The 23,956-nt window shown below is 36.7% G+C and overlaps 1 protein-coding gene across 5 annotated transcripts in view; it reads left to right on the top strand.

Moving 5' to 3' along the window:
- The window catches only part of LOC106669726, a 48,535-nt gene extending 24,877 nt beyond the window's left edge, over positions 1–23,658 (top strand). For 3 of the 5 annotated variants that reach the window (XM_024224680.1, XM_014399402.2, XM_024224679.1), the window contains one exon: positions 21,432–23,658. In XM_024224680.1, the coding sequence (XP_024080448.1) occupies positions 21,432–23,526 (2,095 nt within the window). In that variant the 3' untranslated portion in view covers positions 23,527–23,658. Of the gene's footprint in view, positions 1–8,284; positions 8,558–17,181; positions 17,215–21,431 lie in introns of those variants that run through there. The other 2 variants (XM_014399400.2, XM_014399401.2) reach the window with 2 other exon arrangements.
- Positions 23,659–23,956: the final 298 nt, after the last annotated feature.

Below are 23,956 nucleotides of genomic sequence, written 5' to 3' on the forward strand. Positions count from 1 at the left end.
GAGCTCGATCCACTCGGACATCAACTCCCCATCTCAACCCCACCTTATGAGTTTTCCCTCCTTTTGCCATTTTTCAAATGTCGTGTAATCGGTTTGGATTCTCAACGACAATTGAAATGGCGACGGAGAGCTTTAGTGAAGTGTACTTCATTTTTAAATCATTTTCATTAATTTCGTGATCCGCTTGACCAGTTAATACATGACAATTAATTAAGGTTTTAAGTTGAGATGAAAAAAACCAATGGTTGAAGGGTCCGATTCTTATTCACGATAAAGCCAGGCGACACGTCGCAATGCCAACCCTGCAGAAACGTAAGGACTTAGAATATGAAACCTTACCCACCATATTCACCCGACCTCTTGCCTACTGGAAGATGATGTGATGCGACGTTGATGTCTTGATGTGCAGCAGTATGTAGACTGTGATACATTATAGATACGTGAGGTAGATAGATTTGCCAAGACCTGATGACGCAAGGGCTTGGTTCCTGCGTTGATGGTTTGACGGTGAGCTCTCGTGGTAGAATTTTAGACTTTTTAAATAAAATATTTTTTTCTTCGATAATTGTGTCCCCAAGATATTTTAGTTTGTGTTTTTTCTCATTGCGCCCACTCAAGAGACGAAGACATTGTTCTGTATGTTTCATTGGCGCAAATTCTTCTATGGTAAAGCAGTATTTCACAGCTTCCTTTTTAATATAGTACGTTTTTATCCCATAAAGTATTTATTTTAGTTAAATAAGTGATACTAACAAGAGAGCTTATTTAGCCATGAGAATATATTTAATTGTACGGACCCAGCCATATTTACAGATTCCTTCCTAGTAAATGGGCATATACACGATTTATCTGTCGATATATTGGTTGTCCGGAAAATAATGCAGGATTTTGGTATTAAACAAAAAAAAAGAAACTAGTTACTTTAAAGCAATGTTCTTTAATCAAAATAATTTCCCATACTCTCAATACATTTCTCCCAACGTGTTGGTAACTTATTAATTCCGTCTGAGTAGAATTCAGAATTTTTAGAATTGATAAAGTCAATAAATGCATTTTCCAGTTCCGTTTGATTTTTGAATATTATGTGTTGTAAGTAGTGGTCCAGGTGTCTAAAAAAATGGTAGTCAGTAGGCGAGAGGTCCGGAGAGTAGGGTGGGTGAGGCAAAGTTTCATAGCCAAGCTCCAATAATTTTTGTGACGTTACACGTGACACATGTGGTCGAGCGTTGTCATGCAACAAAATGGGCCCTTTCCGATTGACCAAAGAGGGCTTCATTACTGCCAATTTCTGATGCATGGTATTAATTTGGTTACAGTATGATTCAGCATTGATGGTTTCGCCAGGATTTAAGAAGCTGTAGTGTATTAAACCAAATGAAGCCCACCATACCGTAACCATTACCTTTTTTTGATGAGTTGGGGGCTTTGGAAAATGTATTGGAGCTTCTCCTTTGTCGAGCCACTGTCCAGAATCCACTTTTCGTCACATGTAACAATTCTGGCCAGAAATGGGTCATTTTTGTTTCGACAAAGAAGTGATGCACAAACATCAAAGCGCTGATTTTTTTGGCGATCGTTTAATGAGTGTGGAACCCAATTTTCGAGTTTTTTCACTTTTCCAATCGCCTTGAGGTGGTCAGCGACGGTCGTTTTACTGACTTTGAGTTGCTCTGCAAGTTCTCGAACAGTTGTTTTGGGGTTTTCTTCCACCACTGATCGCAGAACATCATCATTAAGAGAGGAAGGCCTTCCACGACCTTCTTCATCTTCAAGGCTGAAATCTCCCTCCCGAAATTTTTTAAACCACCTTTGCACAGTGCACTCATTAACACAACCCTCGCCCCAGACTTGGTTAATGTTTCTAGCCGTTTGGGCTCCGCTTCGGCCGAGTTTAAACTCGTAAAAGAAAATCGTACGAAATTCTCGCTTTGACATTATAAGGATGACTGAATTATTTCCAAGTAGCGGAATGCTACAGAGGTAAACAAACAATATCATTTGGAAGAGGATTAATAAGTGTTGACATTCATACAAATGAGTAATCCTGTAAACGTAAACAGAATATTTTATATAGATTTTTTTTAATGAAAACTTAAAATCCTGCATTATTTTCCGGACAACCCAATAGTTTTAGCCGATCTAATTTGTACAAAAATCTATTGACATTGTAGCTTGTTTCAACTCTATTAATTCGTTTGTTTATATATTTTTTTGTCTTATGGCGGGCTAACGACATTGAAGCCCCAATTCACTGTGAGGCCGACGTGTTTTGTTGCTCGTGTTTGTTGAATGTGGTTTTCTTTAGTTTCACGAGGTGTTATTTTGTGTTGTGGGTTGTTTTTTCGTCGTTTTTATTAGAGTTTCGAATTTCTTTTTTTAACTTTTGGCATTTTCATAGCACTTTAGTTTTTGCGTTTTCGTGTGTACCGTGTAAAATTTCAGTCATTGATGTTGGCAATAGTGTGTTACTTATTTGTAAGTGTAAGCCAAGTAAGTCTGTTTATTTTGTTTTTTTTAATGTTGAGAATCCTAATTGATGCTTTATTCCATGTTTTTTAATGTTTGGTTTGTTGCGGTTTGTGCTGCGTATGTTTTTGTGTTTGAGTTAATTCGTCCGTATTTTGATTACGTATTTGGTGTTATGTTAATGTCTAGGAGATGTTTCCTAAACGAGCGTCTGTTTTATAAAATTTGTATGTTTTATATACATACCTTGTTTAATATAATAATAATAAAAGGACGATTATTTAACTCGAAAGAATGAAATTGTAAGGAGAGGGCCAGTGAAATTGGATTGTTTTGTTGGACCTTGTGTCATATTTACCGGTAGATGGCTTGTATTTAGTGGTACATTTAAAGTAATTTTTACATGGAATATTGACGTAAAGTAATTGCAATTAAGAAACGACGTCTCGGGGGGGATATTTAGGCCACGAGGCAGAGTGCAAATCAGCTGTTTCTCACCTCATCCCCAATTCCTTCCCGACCACGGTCGCTAGTTCAGCGGTTACCAAAATTGAAAACCGCAAGGGAAGAGCAGTCCCATTTCGGAAGAAAGCAGTTGCGGTGTGTGCAGGCCGTCATCCTCGGTGAGTGATTTTGTTCTCAGAGTCGTACGGGGTAGAGCGTGGGTCCTCGAAGGCGTACAGGTGATCGTCCTCGATAGCGCCCACTGTTGTTAGCGAAGGATGCTACCGATTCATCAGTTTTAGCATGTTCTTGTTTGCTTGAATAGATAGATTTCTTGGGTTATAACTATTTCAAAATAAAAGTATACTTAGATCTATTATCTCTTTCATTCTTCCACACCAGGTTTCAGAAATAAATACCTTATTTAATGAAAAACCATAAGAAACTAAATTTAAATAAGGATAATTAACTTACATTTCAACGGGTTGTAATTTTGCGACCGTGCTATTATGCTGAAATAGTGAGGAGCGGACAGGAATGAATTATTTTAGAAAATCAACATTTTTTTATTTCTTTTTCGGACGTTTCTACCTTGATGACCCGGATCATCCTCAGCGCCTGGGTAGAATAAAAAACTTATGCTGATTGGAAATAATAATAATTATAAACACGTGTGTGGTGTTTAGTGACAGTCAATGATTATTCGGAGACCGTGAGATGCGGTCTGGTGAGACGTAGGCTTTAGAAAAACATTTTCTTTATCGTGCTACGTTTCGGTCTTTATTGAGATCATCTTCAGGTCTCAAAGTGTTTGTTTTCCTTGTAGATGTGTCATTATTGTGTGTCGTGTTGAGAGTGCCCACGGTCTAAAACCTACATCACACCAGACCGAATCTCAAGACCTCGAAATAATCATTATACAATAGATATGTTAATAATACAAATTTCCGTACTCACATTGCTGTTATTATTGCTATGTTATTATTGTGGTGTCATGTTTGTCTCGTGTGAAATCGTTGAAAAACACGAATTTGTATTCTTCTGTTTTTATATGACTGACAGGGTGGAGAACGCGGCAAATCAGGAAATTTTCTTTGATCATGGGCGGCTTTATTTGACTCAAAGGAAGTCGTGAACGGGGATTTTCTGGATTGTAGTCGGAGTCTATTGGAAGGCACAGTTATTAAAATTGGAAAAGAAATTCGTTATTATGGACGATTATGGAGGAAAAGAAAATGTAAAACTAAAGTTTGATAGTTTATTTGTTTATGATGGCTGAGTTTTCGTGTATTTTTTTTTACGAATGTTCGCAACAGCAAAAGTCATATAAACCCTCAGGGTGCCGGTGTTTTTTGAAAAAAAGTCCATTTGTAAGTATGTTGGGTCGACTTTGTGCCATCTTTAGTGGGAAACTCGTGCTCCTTTTCTCCGTTCAGTTCCTCACTGAAGACGGCGCAAAACCAAACGGGCCTGAGTGACATCAAAACCCGCGGTTGTACGAACCCAGTCATTTTCAGGCCAGTCTAAAATTAATACCGTTTTCGAATAATTACAGGGACGAATAATTTTGATTGCAATGAAAGACAGGAGACATGAAGCTTGGTCCGTCTATGTTCGCTTTGACATTTGTGACCTTATTTATTTATTTTTTAACGAGGGTTTGCAACAGCAGAGGTCATATCAACCCTCAGGGTGCCGGTGTTTTAAAACAAATTTGTAAGTATGTCGGGTTCGAATGCAGGGCCGCTGGATTCGAACTCGGGACCTTTACCTTACAGCCTAAACCGTTGCGGCCCCTGTAGCCCCCTGCGTGTATCTGTTCTGTAATTAATGCTATTTGTGTCTGTTAAAGTAAACCATTTCTAGAAAGTTTTTTAATTTGTATTTTGTCGAAATCAAAGTTGTGTTGTTTTTTCAAAATGGCCTATACATACGGTGGGATTTAGTTTTTGGTGTTTTATAGTTATAGATGTGTCGTTTTTCCAGATATTGCGATGTAATTCCAATGTATGTAGCTGGACAATTCACACAATTAATTTTATAAATTACACCGGATTTGTAGGCTGTCGTTGTTGAATGGTCTTGACTGCTTCAAAGTAAGCAACAAGAGCATTCACATATCAAACGAGTGTCTTACAAGGGAGCATTCTTAGACCCATCCTTTATAATATGCTTATTCTTTATTGTGGAGGACAAGACGAATATATGAGGAAAAATGTTCGCAGTGTACATTTACACTGAAAAAACGGTCTTGCCCTCCAGTGTGCATCAGTAACAAGCAGATACTGACATTTTGTTGAATTGACTTTGAAAAAAAAAAAGTGAATGTACTGTTTTGTGTGTTTTGAATGCTATTTTAATGGGGTCTGAGGAGAGAAATCTGAACCTTCACACAAGTACAACAAAAGAGACAAACATGAATACTTTGTAGAGATGTAAATATTTTATTATTTAAGGTTAGAAATTAAATTCCAGCATAATAGGTCAGATAGGTCCGACGCATGTTCTGTGTACGCCGAATGCTTCGTTTCCATTATTCCAACTATCTACTACATTGAAAGGCAAAAAAGTGCCTCCATAAATATTTTCAATTATCTCTTAGACAATCCGCCATTGATTATCTTACAACAATATTTGATCTGTTTTAAGGGATTAGAGGAAAAAAAAAACAAAGATAAAATCTCCCACTTGTGTTTGCAATTGGATTTGTAAATAAATCTTTGTATAGTCGAGTTTTTTTTTGTTGGTTTTTCAATAAAGCTTCTTTCTAACGTCCCGGTGGTGTGATTTTTTTTAAGTAGTACAATTTTTGAGTTTCAAATTTGTTTGAGTGATGGTTTTAACTGATACTGATTCGGCTTGAATCATAACATTGTTGGAAGATGTAAAGCATATGTGGCCAGGGTGCTTAACATTCCCAGAACAACTGTCTTAGAGAGTAGAACGTTTTATTGTTTCGAATGTTCTCCGTAATCGACATTTTAATACTGTTGAGATCAACGAACGATGTCAGCAAGTTAGAAACGTTAATGATAGTTTAAGCATTGTACGGCGAAGAGTTTCGGAAGCTGGATTACGTGCGAGAAGGCCTGCTACTGGTTCAGAACTTCTGACAAGGTTGAGAACAGCTCGTTTAAGAAATCAGTCAATTGGCCTGAGCAAGATTGGACTAAAATTTTGTTTTCTGATGAGTCAAGGTTTTGTTTTAGGTCTTCTGACGTTGTTTTCAGCCTTTCAAGCCAACCTACAAACCCGACCGCATCTCACGATATCTGAATAACTATCGATTAACGGTCACTAATCTCTACACACACCAACCTACAAAGTTTATGAGTATTTTCGTACGCCGCAAGAAACATTGAGGTACATAATCGAATTGAAGAAAACATACTATCAAACACTAAATTTATTAGTCTTTCAATATCATCGCAAAAAAACAATGGGGTAACAAAACGAAACTATGTGAAGAACGTAATGAAAACGCAGATGCACGCACTATCAAATCGATTTGAAAGACCTTCTGACGTGTCTTTCCTATTCTGACGATGAGGTCCACTGTAAGCACAGTCACTCCATGATCGATTTTTCTGTCGAAGTCGTCGGAACACGTTTTCATCAGAACTCGCATATCCACTTCAATTATAACCTAATCTCTTTATAGATTTGGAGGTAAACATTCACCAAAGATTTAGCACGAGTAGTGATGACATTCCGTTTACCCCTTGTTTCCAATTCTCCACCCAATGATTACGATCAAAACAAATTAAAAAATATTTATTGTCTTACACGCTGAACGTCTATCTACCCGTTAGATGTCGCGACGAGGGGTCAAAGTTTACCATACTTTCTCTATATTATTTATAATTATTTGGAGATCGTGAGATGCGGTCTGGAGTGACGTAGTTTTAGAAAAAAATTTTTCTTTATCGTGCCAACGTTTCGATCTTTATTGAGATCATCTGCAGGGATCCTGGGATTTATAAACATTGTCTAAATTACATGTTTTTGTATAATTTAAAAAATGTTTATAAATCCCAGGTCCTGAAGATGATCTCAATAAAGATCGAAACGTGGCACGATAAAGAAAAATTTTTTTTTTAAACCTACGTCACACCAGACCGCATTTCACGATCTCCAAATAATCATTGACTAACGGTCACTAAACACCACACATTATTTATAATTAAAAATCCATGGTGTCTGCGTGATTCGATCCAGGACCTTAGCTGGACAATGCGAGGCCACCACGATTCCCCTGGACACATATTTACATACATTTAAATACTTTTATAGCCGAACTTAAGTGTACGCAGGTATATAATAGACAATTAAAAATAAACTAATAAATTAATTAAATATAAGCGAATACTGGCAACGTATCGCTCCCGAAATCGAAATGCATAATTAATACTGACGAAGGATAAACTCTGAAAATGATTTCAGTTATCTACTTTTTACTTGTTATCTAAGGCATTGGTTGAGATGAATACGTTAGTGTCACGAGCGGGATTCGAACCTACGGAGTGTCGACTCAATACACAGCTGTTCTAACCACTTGAGCTATCGTGAACAAATGTTAGAGCAGCTGCGTATGGAGCCGAAGGTCGTGGGTTCGAATCCCGCTCGTGGCACTAATATTTTCATCAAAACCAAGACTTTATATAAAAAAATTATAATTAATTGAAATAATGTCGGTCAATGACGACTGCTGAACATATATGGATTAATATAAAGATAACGGTGATTGTTGGTAGAATTACATAGCGTAATTAAAAGCAAACAATTAAAATTATTAATTATAGGCGAGTACTGGCGAAATAGTACATAATGTGTTTGTAGTACATGTTGATTGCCGCGGAAATTCTACGTTTGGAACAATACAACAATAAAACCGAGAACTTTTTCGTACCTGTTATCGAAAGTAAAGAAAGATAAATTATAAGGGGAAGAATGTGTATTAGTGTAATTAAAAAAACAAATTAAAAAATTATGGGCGAGTACTGGTGAAGAAGAAAATGCCGATTGCCAATGTTGTTCCCAGGCATTCCTATTGTCGAAAACGAGACGGCCTTGAATGGATCCGGCTAATTATCCCGAGTGTAATTTACATAACAATCCCAACGCTTATCTAATTGCCGGGGGGTGGCCTTCAAAAGAGGGATATGACGTGAAAAAAGGAGGTGGTGCGTCGGGAGGGTACTGGCGCCCGAGTACCAGTCCTATAAATACGGGTGTTCCCGAGTATTCGACGTCGCTAGAACTTGTGCGCATCGGGCCGAGTTGGTTTGGGAGGTGGAATGTGGTGAAAGCCATCAAAGCGTCCTTGATCCTCGCCCCTCGGAAAGGCAGAGTGGTGGGAGGAGTGTGGCTCCCTAACCAGTCCGCCAGTCCAACCGACCGAACCGGTAGGCACGGATCTCGTCTGTAGAGCGTGTACTTACTGAGCCCACGTGTTTTTTTGTTTGGTTTTTTAAATCGTTTCATTTACACCTTTTTTGGAACCGTTTTGAGAAGAAAGATCAAAGCCGGCTCCGCCCGCCGTCTGTCCGGTGGAAAAGAAGAAGCCGTCTTTGACGATGACAGATTTTTTGCATCCCGTGCCTTCTTCTTCGAAGGGACCGCCTCAATGGCGTCCTATTTTCAAAAGGTATACCACGTGCCAATGTTCATTTACGATATACTTTATCACCGCGTCTCATTAAACTATCGCAGTATCCCGTTGACGTTTGTATTTGGATGACTATGGATGCATCCCCTATCTAAACTTAAGAAGTCATTAGTCACAGGCTATGGATACCTTGTAAATGTTAAGACCTTAATCGTAAATTCAATACACCTGAATCCATTTCTTGTATAACCAACGGGCATGTCTCTCAACAAACATAGACACACATACACAACACACGATTAATTAGAAGCTCTTCAAATCAAAGGTAATTAATTCCGGATGTTTAAACCTCGCCCTATTTGTTTACTCGACGTGTTTACCTTGGAACATGCCAAATCCAAATTGGGATCGATTTAGGTTGACTCCCACCCAATTACAGAGAGAAATGTTTATTCAAGATAACAATGAGGAAAACAATTTTTTTTTCGGTCGTATTTTTAATCTGTACTAAGGTCCTCCATTAGTTTAAGAAATGCGCTAACCAAAGCTGAGCATCGGAAAAGTAATGATTTGGTGGGCGGTATGTTTTCTAAAACGTGTTTTTAAACTTCGTCGATTATTAATGGGCGATGCACTATTTCATTAAGATCGTCTCATTCGCTAATAATGAAATACTGAATTTAAATTAATAAAGTAAGTTTGTCACACAGTGCACGTGGGGTTAGTAGACTTATTGCGCGTTAAACGTTGTACTTATGTAACTTAAACGAGAAATATCATCCTAACTAATGAGTCATTTAGTTTTAGAATACTTGGAAAATATTAAGACTAATCGTAAATTCAATACACCTGAATCACAGAATATAGGCTATTCGTACAACCAACGGACATGTCGCATCATCGAAAAACTTCCCACACACAACCTACACTACGCTTAATTAGAAACTCCTCAAAGATAATTGAGACCGGATGTTCTCCCCCTCTTGTTTACCTGGAACACTCCAAATCCAAATTCGAATGGATGTAGGTTGACTCACGCCCAGAGCGAAAGGTTTATTCAAGATAACAATTAGGTAAACACTTTTTTCGGCTGTTTTTTTAAACAATACTAAGGTTCACCGTTAGGTTTTTTGAAATACGCTGACTAAAGCGAGTCATCTGAAAAGTTATAATTTGGTGGGCGGTATGTTTTCTAAAACGTGTTTTTTAAATTTCGTCGATGATTAATGATCGTTGCACTATTTCATTAATATCGTTCCACTCGCTAATAATGAAATACTGAATTTAAATTAATAAAGTAAATTTGTCAAACGTCCAACACGTGGTGGATGTTGACTAATAGACGTCACCTTGCTTTAAACCTTGTACATCACTTACTTATTCAACTTACGCTAGGAATAATTATTCTTTAAACTATTTATTTACGCTGTACAATTATGAACAAATGCTTGTAAATAATTAATATTGTACATCTACTACTTATTATTTATAAAGACTGAATCGTGATCTGTAAGGATGACTAAAGCATGTACTCTGGACTGTTATCGGAAAAAAATAGTTCGGTAAAATAATCATTCCTGGCTAGTGGACTACTGCGTGCTTCTCTACACGATGTAAGGAGACTACGTTTTTATATTTTAATCGTTGAATAGGCATAGCCAGGTGTTAAAACTGCCAGAAATAATGAAGAGGGCTATGAGGGGACGGACAAAGGTTCGATCCGAAAGGTACTGGACCGCGGGACCGGCCCGACAATAAAGTGAACCGCCACTTTTCTATACCTCGTTTTTCAAGGTTCGTCCCACTTTCATTCCAGTCCCCCGAGGTACTCAAATACCAACGAGCGAGTCCATTAGTCATTCCCCCCTCGGCGCGGTCCGACCGTTCGTGACGACCCTCCCCCTTCTATTTCTGAGTCGACGACCTGATTTAGCCTCGTGTGGGGCTTTTCTCTCTACCATTCGCTCCTCCCGAGCTCCTTTGTGTTATTAAAACTTATTTCTTGTTGCTCTTTTCCTTTATTTCGTCTATTTTTCATAGTTTTTTCTTTATATACTGGTTTTTAATGTATTTAATCACTCCTCACGCACTTTTTTGTTATTCCTTTAACCAATTATATATACATATTAATTGTTTGGTATAAAATAAATTAATATATATTTTTTTACAAATTAATCGATTTAAAAATAATTAAATTTTGAAATAATAATCATTATTTTAAAGAATCCAACGTTCTTTTAATTTTGTTTTGTTACCAACGCTACCCCCACTCTTGTATATTCCCCCCACTATGTCGATGTCATTTTTTTATTTTTGCTATTTTTTCCACTTTAATCCATTATTTTTTTTACAATAGGCCACTATTAATTTTCAAAAATATTTTAAAATTGGCAAAATATAATTGTTCATAACACAATACACTTTAAATTACCACATAGATATTTCTCAATGTAGAACGATACGACGAATCACCCCGTATGTAATTGTAATTTTTTTCAATAGATAGGATACGGATATTCTTGTGGGATTTTTGTAACCTTTTTTTCTCGCATTATGCGGGCTGTGTGACTCAATACGCGACCCTAAATTACTCATTCATTGTCTCCTATCGGTCCTTATCGTGTTCCGTTTCCGATTCAGAGGGTATCTCTAGATACAGTTGAAATAATAAAATGAATTGTAGCTTTCCTTCGGGGGGTCTGCCATGACCTGTTTGATCGTTTACGATCATTTTGATCCACCTTTTCTCGCTGCTGCGATCTGTCGTAGGCGTTTTTGCATTTCACCTGAAACAAGTGTACATTTTTATGTAGAAATATTGAAAACTAAATAAGAAACGTTGGGCTGACTATTGAACAGTTTTGCCATTGCGTTGTCTACAATCGACACCAGTTCCCTTCCGATGAAGTTAAAGTGGCAAACTATAAAAGAAACTTAAAAGTTTCAATTTTTAAGATAACCTGTACGATGCTCCGTCTTAATCAGTTTAAATATAGGGTCCCCTGTTTGTTATTTAATAATAAAATATACATTTTAAATAACTGCCACCACTATGCCGAATACAGTGGTTCATGGATTGAGCCTGACTGACCTCGTAGGACTATCCGACGTCTGTTTCAGACTCGATAAATTGAAAGGTAAAATGGAAAATGACTTTCTTGCATTTCTGGTTTTATTGTAAGAATAAACATTTGCAATAAGCCTCCTGCGATCAACCTCGGTCCAAATAGCGTCAATAACCAATATTTGATTAAAACAATAAACCGACATCGATAAATATTGACAGTTCATTTCATTCCAGAACACTGCGCCTTTATATAGTTTTTTTATTGATATCCGCACACAAAACTTTTTCTGAAAGTTTGAAATGATGATAATTGTGTCTGGATTAAGCGAGAGAGAATCGCAATGCCACTGGATAATTAAGACTGCATTGAGTTGTCCTATGGACTGCGCATGACACCAGACATCGCCCTTGTTAACTTCGTCAGCAGGTTGGGAGTGTTTAACGTCATTCCACTGATTAATGTATCGCGGAGAATAACTGGACGTTTTATATTTTTAGATTCTATAAATGCGACTGCAAAACGTCGTGAACTGAAAAATCTCTTTCTCACGGTTGTTTTGTCAAAGGCCATGACTTTTATGTACTTGCTGTGTCAAACTGCTTCTTAATCTTAACAGTCTTAAGTTCTTCTTAAGTATCTAGTTGTGTACAACTACCTATCTCCTTTGCCCTTATTTTAACTTAATCGAAATTCAAGACATTATACCATTACATGCTGGCATATATCTGCAATATGGTACGATCTGTATAATATCAAAGAAAATCGAGAATATTTAAAAATTTCTCGGCAAGCTTAGTAGAGGGTTTTTCTTCTAAAACTTCTCACTAAAGTCAAATTGATTGAGTAGATTTGGATCAATTCTTTGGGGTAGCTAGCAGTCGGTTCCCCAGTCTTGCCAGATATCACGGTGTTCTTTTGGTGAAGCAAGTGCCATGGCTTAAATGTTTCACTGTTTATATCAGAACTGTCAAACTGCTTTTTAATTCTAACAATCTTCCGGGCTTCTTAAGTCTCTGGTTTGTACAACTACCTTTCTCCTTTGCCCTTATTTTAACTTAATCGAAATTCAAGACATTATACCATTACTCTACATTCTGGCATATATCTGCAGTATGGTACAATCTGTATAATATAAAATAAAATCGAAAAAATTTAAAATTTTCTCGGAAAACTTTGTTAAGAGGGTTTTTCTTCTGAAATTTCTCACCAAAGTCAAATTGATTAAGTAGATTTGGATCAGTTCTTTGGTGTAGCTCGCAGTCAGTTCCCCAGTCTTGCCAGATATCAAGGTGTTCTTTTGGCGAAGCAAGTGCCATGTCTAAAATATTTGTTTCACTGCTAATTAAACGGAATTTTATGTGACTGTTATACCTCTCAACTTGGTTAAACATTTCTTTAATGGCGGCCATGGCGAGGTTGAGCACTTGAGTACTTCACCGGTAATTAATTGATCAATAAACATGTGGAAAACGATATATATTTTTTATAAATAGTCCTTTGTAAAATTTGTATCCAGTTTTCAGTTTTCAGTCAGAAAGTTGGTAAATACTTGTAAATTGCAGAGCTGAAAATGTCATCCTTTAAGAACCATAAAGGATACAACTTGATTAGGTTTAGTTTCTGTACGGTATAATTCAATATACATAATTTTCTCCCTTGTTTGTTTAAAAAAATCGTCCTGTAATATCTGTATGTATCTGAATGATAAATAAGTATCACGCAAGTTTTTGACCTCGATAATGTCACCTCCTTAATGCCTTTTGAACATCTTGTTATATCATTTATAAATGATTGTTTGTAGCAAAATAAAGAATATTTTTCAACAGTGTAAATTTTTGATCGTTGCTTTTGACGGCTACGGTGACACAAGATAGGCCCTTTGAAAATAGAAAGGGGAGCATAGAGTAGAACATCTGACGAAGTTGCTCAGATCGATAGGGCCGGGCTCCCCCCCTCCCCCAGGTCGCACAACACTCAACCCTAATGCCTTCCAACTTGGGATCAATCCCTTTCTCCGACACTTCCAGGGGGCTCTGGAATGGCTCTCTACCACAGGGTATTGGAGAAAAGGGGGGCGGTTTTATCTACCGTTCGATATTGTTTAACCATTATTAAACTCCCGATCTCGTTTTAAGGTCATTCCTGTTCTATATGCAAGACAGCTAATGACTCTAATCATCATTCAATGTTGTATGTCGGAAAATGAAAGTCGAAACATGTCAAATCTACGGGATATCAATTATAGTTATACCTTCACAGTTGCAGCGATTAACCTTAATTTCTTGAGGTTATTGTTCTTACTGAGTTGGTAAGAATTGTGAAGCTGTGGTGATCATTGGTATGAAGCGTCTTGAATTGGCATGGAAGTTGATAAACTGCTCTCGCCAATTTGATTCAACGGGATAATTTCATCTTTTTTCCGCTGGCTGTCATTGCCATGCGCGTTCCGCCCTTCATCCCTCATACCCTTTACTGGATTATTAAGGGGCGATCCTCCCTTTTGCTTTGTTTTTGCTGGAATGAAGGTTGAAAGGCACGGAATAATTCAACCGGTGGATACTATTTGGATTGGTGTTTGTCAGGGTGAGGCCAAAGTGGTCGGAATAATTTATACATTTGCTTGAGACTGTGCAATTTTATTTGAGTTATTGAAAATATCATTGATGATGTAGAGAAAAATATTGTAAAACACCGATGAACTACAATTAAAATATAATCTCTGTCTCTTCCTGCCAGAAACTAAGTCAATTATTTTGAACTACATAATTATATAAAACCCGAACTTTTATAAAATCTTTTGGAAAAAATTGATATATTTATTTTTTGGAGACCAACATTAGGAAAAATTATTCTTTCTAAGGTCTTGGTTGAGATAAAAAAAAGGTCAGTATCACGAGCGGGATTAAAACCCACGCCGTGAGATAAAAAAGTCAGTGTCACGAGCGGGATTCGAACCCACGACCTTCGGCGAATACGCCGCTTCTCTACCACTTGAGCTAGGATCGATCACCAACTCTCCATCTCAACCTACAACCTGTTCAAATTTTCCCTCTTTTTGCCATTAGAAAAAATCCGTTATATTTAGTAGTCGATTGGCCAAATTACATCTTTCAATTAAATGGGTTCGAATCCCGCTTGTGACACTAGCGTTTTCATTTCAACCAAAACCTTACATAAAAAGATTAATTAATTAGAAAAAAAATTTCAAGATCAGGGCTTCCTAAACTTGTTAGCCAGCGGACCCCTTTCTCAAAAACAAATCCAGGGAGGACCCCTTTCCTTCAAGTATCTATTTAAAAGTAGATAGTTATAGTTATAGTAACTTAAAGTTTTATAAATTAGCCAGGCCATTTCTAAGTAGGTGATCGACGGGGATATGACTATGAAAACAACATTTGATTGACATGCTTAACTTTATATACAAAATCCGGAACACAAAAATCATATTGGACACAATCACATTGGAATCACTAGTTATGTAAAACACGAGCCAATTTCAAAAGAAATAATTTGAACATGAATGATTAATGAATTAATTGGAAGAGTGAGGCTGTCTTAGCCTGCACAATTTGGATATGTTGGTTTTAATATTTGATATCTGGAGACGAATGTCTGGTTCAGCATAAGGACTTCGGTATTTATTTATGGTGGCTGTATACATAGAAAATCCGCATAGGTAACTTATGGCAAATGGAACAAAAACAAGTTTTACTTTTTCAACGAGCGGATGAACTGTTTTGTTTTCCAGTCGCAGTCAAAAATGGGGGTAAGTATCGGACTCGACAGTAGATTTCAAGGTGGAGTCTGAAGTAATGTCAAAAATTCGTATTCACTTGAAGATAGACTGGTTGGTTTTGACGAAACAGAAAAAGGTTTCCCCACTCATGATCTTGCAGTATTGTATCTCAAGCTGTTGGGAAGTAGTGCTCAAAGGACATCTTCAAACTTTGGTGTTCACAATTACATCGATAAATGTACACAAGCTACAATTTTTCTTTAAAAAATCATTTAACACAAGATAACACCACCTATTCTTTCTCAACGGATTAAACCCAAAACTAGATTTTTCTTTTGAAGGCGTTATCGTAGTCATTAGCATCGAAAGATGTGATACTCTTCCCCTGAAAAGAAAGATTCATCTTATTCATTTTAATGGAAGTATCTGATTAATACCACAGTATACATTGCCTTTTTATATCATTGAAAACGTTAGTCAATTTGACATTGTGGTTCATCAACAAGATAAGACTAAAGAACAGCCACAGAACAGTCAAGAGACAGCCACTTCATTTCTGTATGGAGAATCAGGGAATGATGAGCTACTCATTGTTATTAGTTTTGTGTAGAGATTAGTGACAGTTAAGCGATAGTTATTCAGATATCGTGAGATGGGGTCGGGTGTGATGTAGGTTTCAGAAAAACATTTTCTTTATCGTGCCAACGTTTCGATCTTTTATTGAGATCATCTTCAGGGCCTGGGATTTACAAACAATGTTTAAATTTAACAAATACATTTAGGATGTGGAAAAGTGAATTTATACAAAGCAAAATATATTTTATATTCAAACACTTTAAATCTCACCATCCTCTTCATACAATAATAAACATGGCCAAAGGGTTACTTCACAGAATGATTACCCTGAGCCATGAATCATTTCACCACAAGAACATAAAGATATACAGATTCTCCATAACAATCTCTACCCTAAGCACATAATTAACAGAATAATCAACAACTACAACTGAACACTAACACATTCCACTATTACTAATAATACTACATTAAGTATATCAAATACAAACAAACAAGCATACATTTCCATACCATTTATTCAAGGCCTATCACATAAATTAAACACATTTCTCTCGTTCGATAACTTCAAAATAGCTTTCAAAAATTATAAAACAATCCAAACACTTTTTTCCAAAGTTAAAGATCCCACACCAATAACAAATAAATCTGACGTAATCTACAAGATCAACTGTTTAAACTGTCCGGCAACTTCCATCGGTCTTACATCCCAATATCTGGACAAGAGAGTAAAGCAACATATCTATGATTGCAAAAAACCCAAGCAAAATCCTACAACACTCGCTACCCACCAATTTGAACACCAACACAATTTTGACTTCAAAAATCCAAAAATATTACACACAGCACAAAACAAATATAAACGTAATTTCTTAGAAATGGTTTATATCAACAGAGATAAACACAGCATCAATTACAGAACAGATACATGTAAACTCAGTCGCAGCTACGCCAATATCATTAATCAAATACAATATAGATAACATAGATATATCATTACATTACATTCCACAGATCAAATACTTTTCACAGAGTTTAATTTTCCAACAATTTAGCTTTCCTTTTCCCATTTATCCCTTTCTATATAATCCTGAAAGGATAATCTGGCCGAACTATTACCAACACATTGTTCCCCTTTGTCGGCTTTTTTCACTTCAAAGAAGCCGACGCCTTACACAAAATTGTCTTTTATATACCGACATCCTTCCCCACCCCTTCAAAACCAAACATATATAAACATAAAACAGCAAAATCTTACAGGCACTCTCAACACGACACGCAAGGATGGCACAATTACACAGAAGACAAACACTTGAGTGAGTAGAAATACTTCGTTTGAATATAAAATATATTTTGCATTGTATAAATTCACTTTTCCACATCCCAAATGTATTTGTTAAATGTAAACATTGTAAATCCCAGGCCCTGAAGATGATCTCAATAAAAGATCGAAACGTTGGCACGATAACGAAAATGTTTTTCTCAAACCTACATCACACCAGACCGCATCTCACGATATATGAATAACTAGTTATTAGTTTTATTTTAAATGTTATTTAATCATTTTACGTTTATTTTTGTAAACATTAATTTTTTTCAAAGTTCGCCGCGGACCAGTTTGGGAAGCCCCGTTCTAGTTATTTTTGAGGTCGAAATTGATTAAATGAGAAAAATCATATGCCCAAAAAACGAAAAAGTATTCCTAGACTCATTCTCTCATTTTTGAATTTGCTAAAATGAACCCTAGCATTTTCCAGCAAGGAGGGAAATGTGTAAAATATTTTATTAAAACGATCGAACTAAAAAAAAAACAAAATTATCACGCAACAAGGAAAAGCGTGGTTCTTCAGTTCGTCATAACAATTTAAATTTCAAAATTTCTTTTATATCATTACATATTTCAGGCACATTTCCATATCTCATTATATTTTACTAGACTATATTTTATTTATATCTACGTGTAGAAATATGTGGTGTTTAGTGACCGTTAGTTAATGATCATTTCGAGGTCGAGAGATGCGGTGTGGTGTGACGTAAGTTTTAGGAAAATATTTTCTTTATCGTGCCAACGTTTCGATATTTATTGAGATCATCTTCAGGGCCTGGGATTTATAAACATTGTTTAAATGTTACAAATACATCTAGGTTGTGAAAAAAGATGATCTCAATAAAGATCGAAACGTTGGCACGATAAAGAAATATATTTTCTAAAACCTACGTCACACTAGATAGCAGCTCACGATGTCTACATAATCATTATATATATTTTTTAAATTTTGTCTGAACATCGTAGTCTTGCAAAACTTTTAACTATTTTCCATTAATTAATCTTTTTATGTAAGTTTTTGGTTGAAATGAAAAAGTTAGTGTCACGAGCGGGATTCGAACCCACGACCTTCGGCTCAATACGCAGCTGTTCTAACCATTTGTTCACGATAGCTCAAGTGGTTAGAACAGCGGCGTATTGAGCCAAAGTTCGTAGGTTCGAATCCCGCTCGTGACACTAACTTTTTCATTTCAACCAAAACCTTACATAAAAATATTAATTAATTGAAAGAAGTAATTTAGTCAATAGACCACTAAATATAATGCTTTTAACTATCATGAACTATCTTATCCCCATTTCTCTGTGATAATCATCTTGTTGCATACGCAAGGTGTAGTGATTTAAGTTCTAACATATGGCAAATATAAACGAATTATTAGCTTCAAAAAGTGGCTTACAATTGTCCCTATTCCTACGCAGTATGTCTTTGGTATGAACTGATCCTCCCCACAAACGTAAACCAACATAACTACTTGAAAAAGAGAAAAGTAAATAATTTTTCTTACATGTAAGGAAGTAGTGTTTCTAATTTTGGCCATGAGGAAGTAGACGGAAGACCTTTTCGTATATGTGTAAGATACATGAGTACTCCATGACAGTCTGTTTTCGTACCAAACTCCCAGCAGTTTTATGTTTTAATCTTTATCCGTTTTTTTACATTTTTTGGCAATTCTGCAAGTGCGTTAGATTTATTTGCGTTTACATGCATATGCTTTTCAGTGTACCAATGACATAACAACTGTAATGAAATTAAGTTCCTCGCATTCTTACCTATGGAAACTATTGGCGAGCCGTCAAGAAATAGAAATAGATGTACTCGATTAAATTTCTCCGTCCGTAAGGGAATTTTTTGACGTCGTTTAAATATAGTATAAAAAGACTAGGACACAATAGAAGCCCTTGGGTGACTTCATAATCTACAATTTAGCCCATGGATGTATTGTTATGTCATCTAACACTTTGGCTGTAGCCTTTCAGAAAAGAAATCCACATGTCTAGGGTTTTCCCTCTGATTCCATTTGAGTGCAATTTATCAATGAGGATGTTGTGGAGCCTAATCAAAGGCTTTGCTAAGATTAGTTAGACTGCCTTTACAAACTATTCTTTTCAAACACAGTGTAAATATTTGATACTATTTTTTCCAACACATCCAACGTAGTAACAACGTGTACTGTTGATAGTTATTGACAATGGATTTTTTCAATTTTTTTCCAAATTTTCACCAGATAAAAAGATGCGATCCTATCGCAAATTTAGTCCCAATGTTAAAATATAATTTTACAAACATTTTGATTTTTATTGACTCTCACCTAACACACTAAAAGCACTGAAGAACAGGCTGATCAGTGTGATAAATCGACGATAAAAATAATTTAAAAAATTAATTCCTTTATAAACAAGATATTAACATAAAAATATGTTTATATAAGGAAAAAATTAATAAAGCCCCCTTTAGCCGTATCTTAAATTGAGCCTACCCACGCACCTATATAATCTAATCGGTGAAGAAATGTTTACGCTAAATTAAAATTCCTAATAATAGTGCAAGTTTTTTGTGTAAAAAATAAAAAAAATTACTAAATCAATTACTGGGTTCAGTATTTCTAGTGACATATTACTTATTTTAAGTTCATATGTGATCAGATGGAAAACAGTAAATAAAAACCCATTATATTTAGTGGTTTACTGACCAAATTACTTCATTCAATTAATTAATCTTTTTATGTAAGGTTTTTGGTTGAAATGAAAAAGTGCCACGAGCGGGATTCGAACCCACGACCTTCGGCTAAATACGCCGCTGCTCTACCACTTGAGCTGTCCTGATTTCGATCCACTCGGACACCAACTCCCCATCTCAACCTACAACCTTTCGAATCCCCCCTCCTTTTTTTTTGTTGCCATTTTTCAAAATTCGAAAGAGGTCGAGATGGGGAGTTATCTGAGTGGAAGCCACGGTAGCTCAAGTAGTAGAGCAGCGTCGTATTTAGCCGAAGGTCGGGGGTTCGCTCGTGGCACTAACTTTTTCATTTCAACCAAAAACCGTATATAAAAAGATTAAGTAAATAAAAAGCTAGAAAGGAAATCAGAGTAAATTGATTTTAATTCGACCATTTGTAACTTTTCTTTTGCCCCAATGCTAACTTTGAAAACCTCCAGAATCAGTGATAATTAGGTGGAAACTGCTATCGTCATGCGAGCAATGTCAAAATGTTATTATTTTATTAAACTCACTATTTTTCGTGGTCCGCTTGACCAATTAATAACATTCAATTACTTAAGGTTTTAGGTTGAGATAAAAAAAGTCAGTGTCACGGGCGGGATTCGAACCCGCTGTAATGAAACTGTTTGTTCAAACATTTTTAATTTTATCATCAAGCAATTCTGCCTTTGGAATTGGCAACTTATGTTGAAAAATAAATAAAGAAAGAATGAAAATGCTTTAATTCTAATTCCCTAATTTTCGTGGTCCGCTTCACCAATTAATATCTTTCAATTAAATATGGTTTTTAGTTGAGATAAAAAAGTCAGTGTCACGAGCGGGATTCGAACCCAAGACCTTCGGCTAGATACGCCGTTACTCTACCACTTGAACTATTGCGACTTCGATCCCCTCGGGCACTAACTTCCCATCTCAACCCCACCTTTTGAATTTTCCCTTCTTTTTGCCATTTGTCAAATGTAATCGGATTGGATTATCGGCGACAAATGAAATGGCCACGGAGAGCTTTAGTGAAGTGTACTTCATTTCAATTCATTAAATTCACTAATTTCGTGGCCCGCTTGACCAATTAATAACATTCATTTAATTAAGGTTTTAAGTTGAGATAAAAATTTGTTATTATTTTATAGAAAGTTCGATTGAATTTTGCAAAGGAATACATGTAAATAAATTGTGTCTCAGGATGTGTCGACTATGAGTTAGCACTAAATCTGAGGGTTCTCAGGGTAATTTCTTTTTTTCTTTCAAGTCATCTTTCGTTTAATTTTATGTATTTTGTACTGGACATGTTTAGTCTACCAAAAAAGCTAATAGAGTCTGTTTATTTTCTCGTACTCCGAAATTGGAGTTTTAATTTTTGTTGGTTTTAACGTAGTCGTTTTTTGATGCAAAAGGTAGAAGGGGTTATGTTGGATGTTTATTATCTTATTTAGAAAATTTTAATTAAGAATATACTTTTGACAAAGTCGTTTTTGTTGATTTTTCAGGGCACCGTCGACGGTTCAACAGGCCCCACCCGTGATGGCACCCAAAACCAAATCGGAGGAATTGACCATGGCTCTCCAAAGGCCGTGGCTGAAATTCGACATGGCGAGAAAGCCCAGTGATCAAAGTCAGAACGATTACGTGCCGGAAATTTTTGTCGCCTGTAAATTAGTGCCTTCCTTCGACGATTTCTTCAAAGAATGCTCCGCCGAGCTCGAATATATATTGAAAAAGCGCCCGACCGTCTCTCCGAAGATCAAGATCAACGTTGGAAACAGAAACGAAGGAGAAACCATCACTCTTTACAACTCAAAAGGCGAAGCGCACACGACGACTGTACAGAGCGGGTCAACGTTGACGACCCTGGGTCAGTTGGACTCCGATAAAACGTTAGATACGAACGTGACGGCCAGCACCACCGCGGCTCGAAAATTCAACTCCAGGTCTAAAAGAAAGGTACGCAACGTGCCAAGAATATTGGCCAATTCGAAAAGGCGGTTTAACGATCTCCCGAAAAACCTCAGGATGCTTTACCGCCGCTATAAAATCAAGGACTGCTTCGTTTTTATGTACAAAGTCCCTTATACAGACAATTTTTCACTCACTTCGCCAGAATCATACAAAGTCACTACACTAACGGAAAACCAGTACAACGCTGAAAGGTTGAACGAGGAATCGAAGGAAGGTTATTCGAATAAATTAGAACAGGACAGCTGCCCCACTGACGACAAAACGGACGGTAACAAAACACCAGGACTTGAGAATGGAAGTGGTACGACGACGGATGATTTCGAACCGACTTTGAAACAGCCAGAAGAAAGATGTAACCTAAGACAACCAGAAGAAAACAGTAACCTACAACTGCCAGAAGAAAAAAGTAACATAGAACAATCAGAAAAAGAAGGTTGTCAGGCGTTGTCAAATTCAATCGGTAATCTTAAAAAAAATGAAAATTTGAGTATGCCCGAGCTCGAACTTAGCAGCCCTTGCAAAGAAGTGACCATGACAAGAAAAACCCCACCGAGAATAAATTCGCAGTCTCCCGCTTTGAGCATCACTCCAACATTGGCTGAAACTGACTCTATCAGACCGAGTAAAAACGGATCTCATTCAGAGACGATAAAACATACAGTGGATTACTTAATAAACCAAAATAGTAAGGATTCTCCTCCTTCCTCCAACATTGACGGAAACCGCTCTGAATCTCCCGAGAAACTCTTATCATCAGCCAGTATTCAAATCTTTAGGAAATCCCAAGATAAGGAGACGACTCTACGACGGGATAAGAACAGTCCGTCGCCAAAACTCTTAGAGCAAAATTCTGTTCAGTCCACTCGGGTGGCAAGAAGAGACGAAAATAGTTCTCCAAACAGCGAGGTCTCATTAACGAGGAATAAGGTAGCTGCTTCTGATACTAAATCCAGTTCTCCAAAACCTGTTAGTTCGAGTACTTCTCATTCTATATCAAAAGAAATGATGCAACCGCTGGAAAATCGATTTCCTCATGAAGAAATAAAAGCAAATCAGATTTTAAGAAGGCATAGCCTCGGCGAAGAAGACAGAATTAGAACGGGCATCCCAAGTCGTAATGGCCATCAAGGCTCAACGAAAAGAGTAAGATCGAAAAGTAAAGAAGACGGACGACAGTCGACGGAAAACTGTCGAGTGAGGACGTCTGGCGGACCGCCATTCACTAGCGAGTCGAACTGGGATTTTCAGGGTAAAAGGACGACGCATCCTCCCGAAGAAAATGGCGTTGTTGCGACCCAAACCTCAACTGCGAAAAATTGTGATAAACCCTACTCGGAGAGAGTGCGGATGACCTGGCCGGTTCCTTCTTCAACGGGCGTCTCAGTCGTAATCAAAGAGGAACCGAAGGACGACTCGGACCCCACGGAACCGCCTACCAAAAAGCCCAAATGTGATGAGGACACGTACCTCTGGTGGATGGCACGGCGGGTGAAAAAAGAGTATGCCAAAACGGAAATGGAACTGAAAACCGTCACATTCAAAATCTACTCCTGTTTTAGGTGCCATAAAGAATTTTCTGAGCACAAACATTGGTCAAAGCACATATGCGTTCCTGAAACTAATTAAATTCTCTTTTTCATACTCGTAAACACTTAGTTTTATACACTTTGTAAACTATTTTAATTTTAGGTGTATAATTTTATGCTATATGCATTAGAGACGAGACTTTTTTTTATTTTTGTACAATTATCGTTATAATGTTTTTAAAGTTTAATAAAATTTAAAAAAAATTATTGCCCAAATAGTTCTCAAAAAATATTTTTGACGTTTCGTACCGAATGATCTTCGTCATGTTTGTTGTAGATTACGACAGAGATTTTGTTTTATTTATTTATTTTTTTGTTCTGTAATTCCATAAAAATTACACTAAATAAATTTATTGTTCCTTACAAAGCTTGTTCATTTTCAACCAATCCAATGTTCCTAATGAAAAATTACACATTTAAAATGTATGCCGGTCCTCGTCTTAGAATAAGTTGTAATTGTTAAAATAAGA

Source organism: Cimex lectularius, unplaced genomic scaffold, assembly GCF_000648675.2.
Source record: "Cimex lectularius strain Harlan isolate CLEC.00 unplaced genomic scaffold, Clec_2.1 scaffold8, whole genome shotgun sequence".
NCBI classification, from domain to species: Eukaryota; Metazoa; Arthropoda; class Insecta; order Hemiptera; family Cimicidae; genus Cimex; species Cimex lectularius.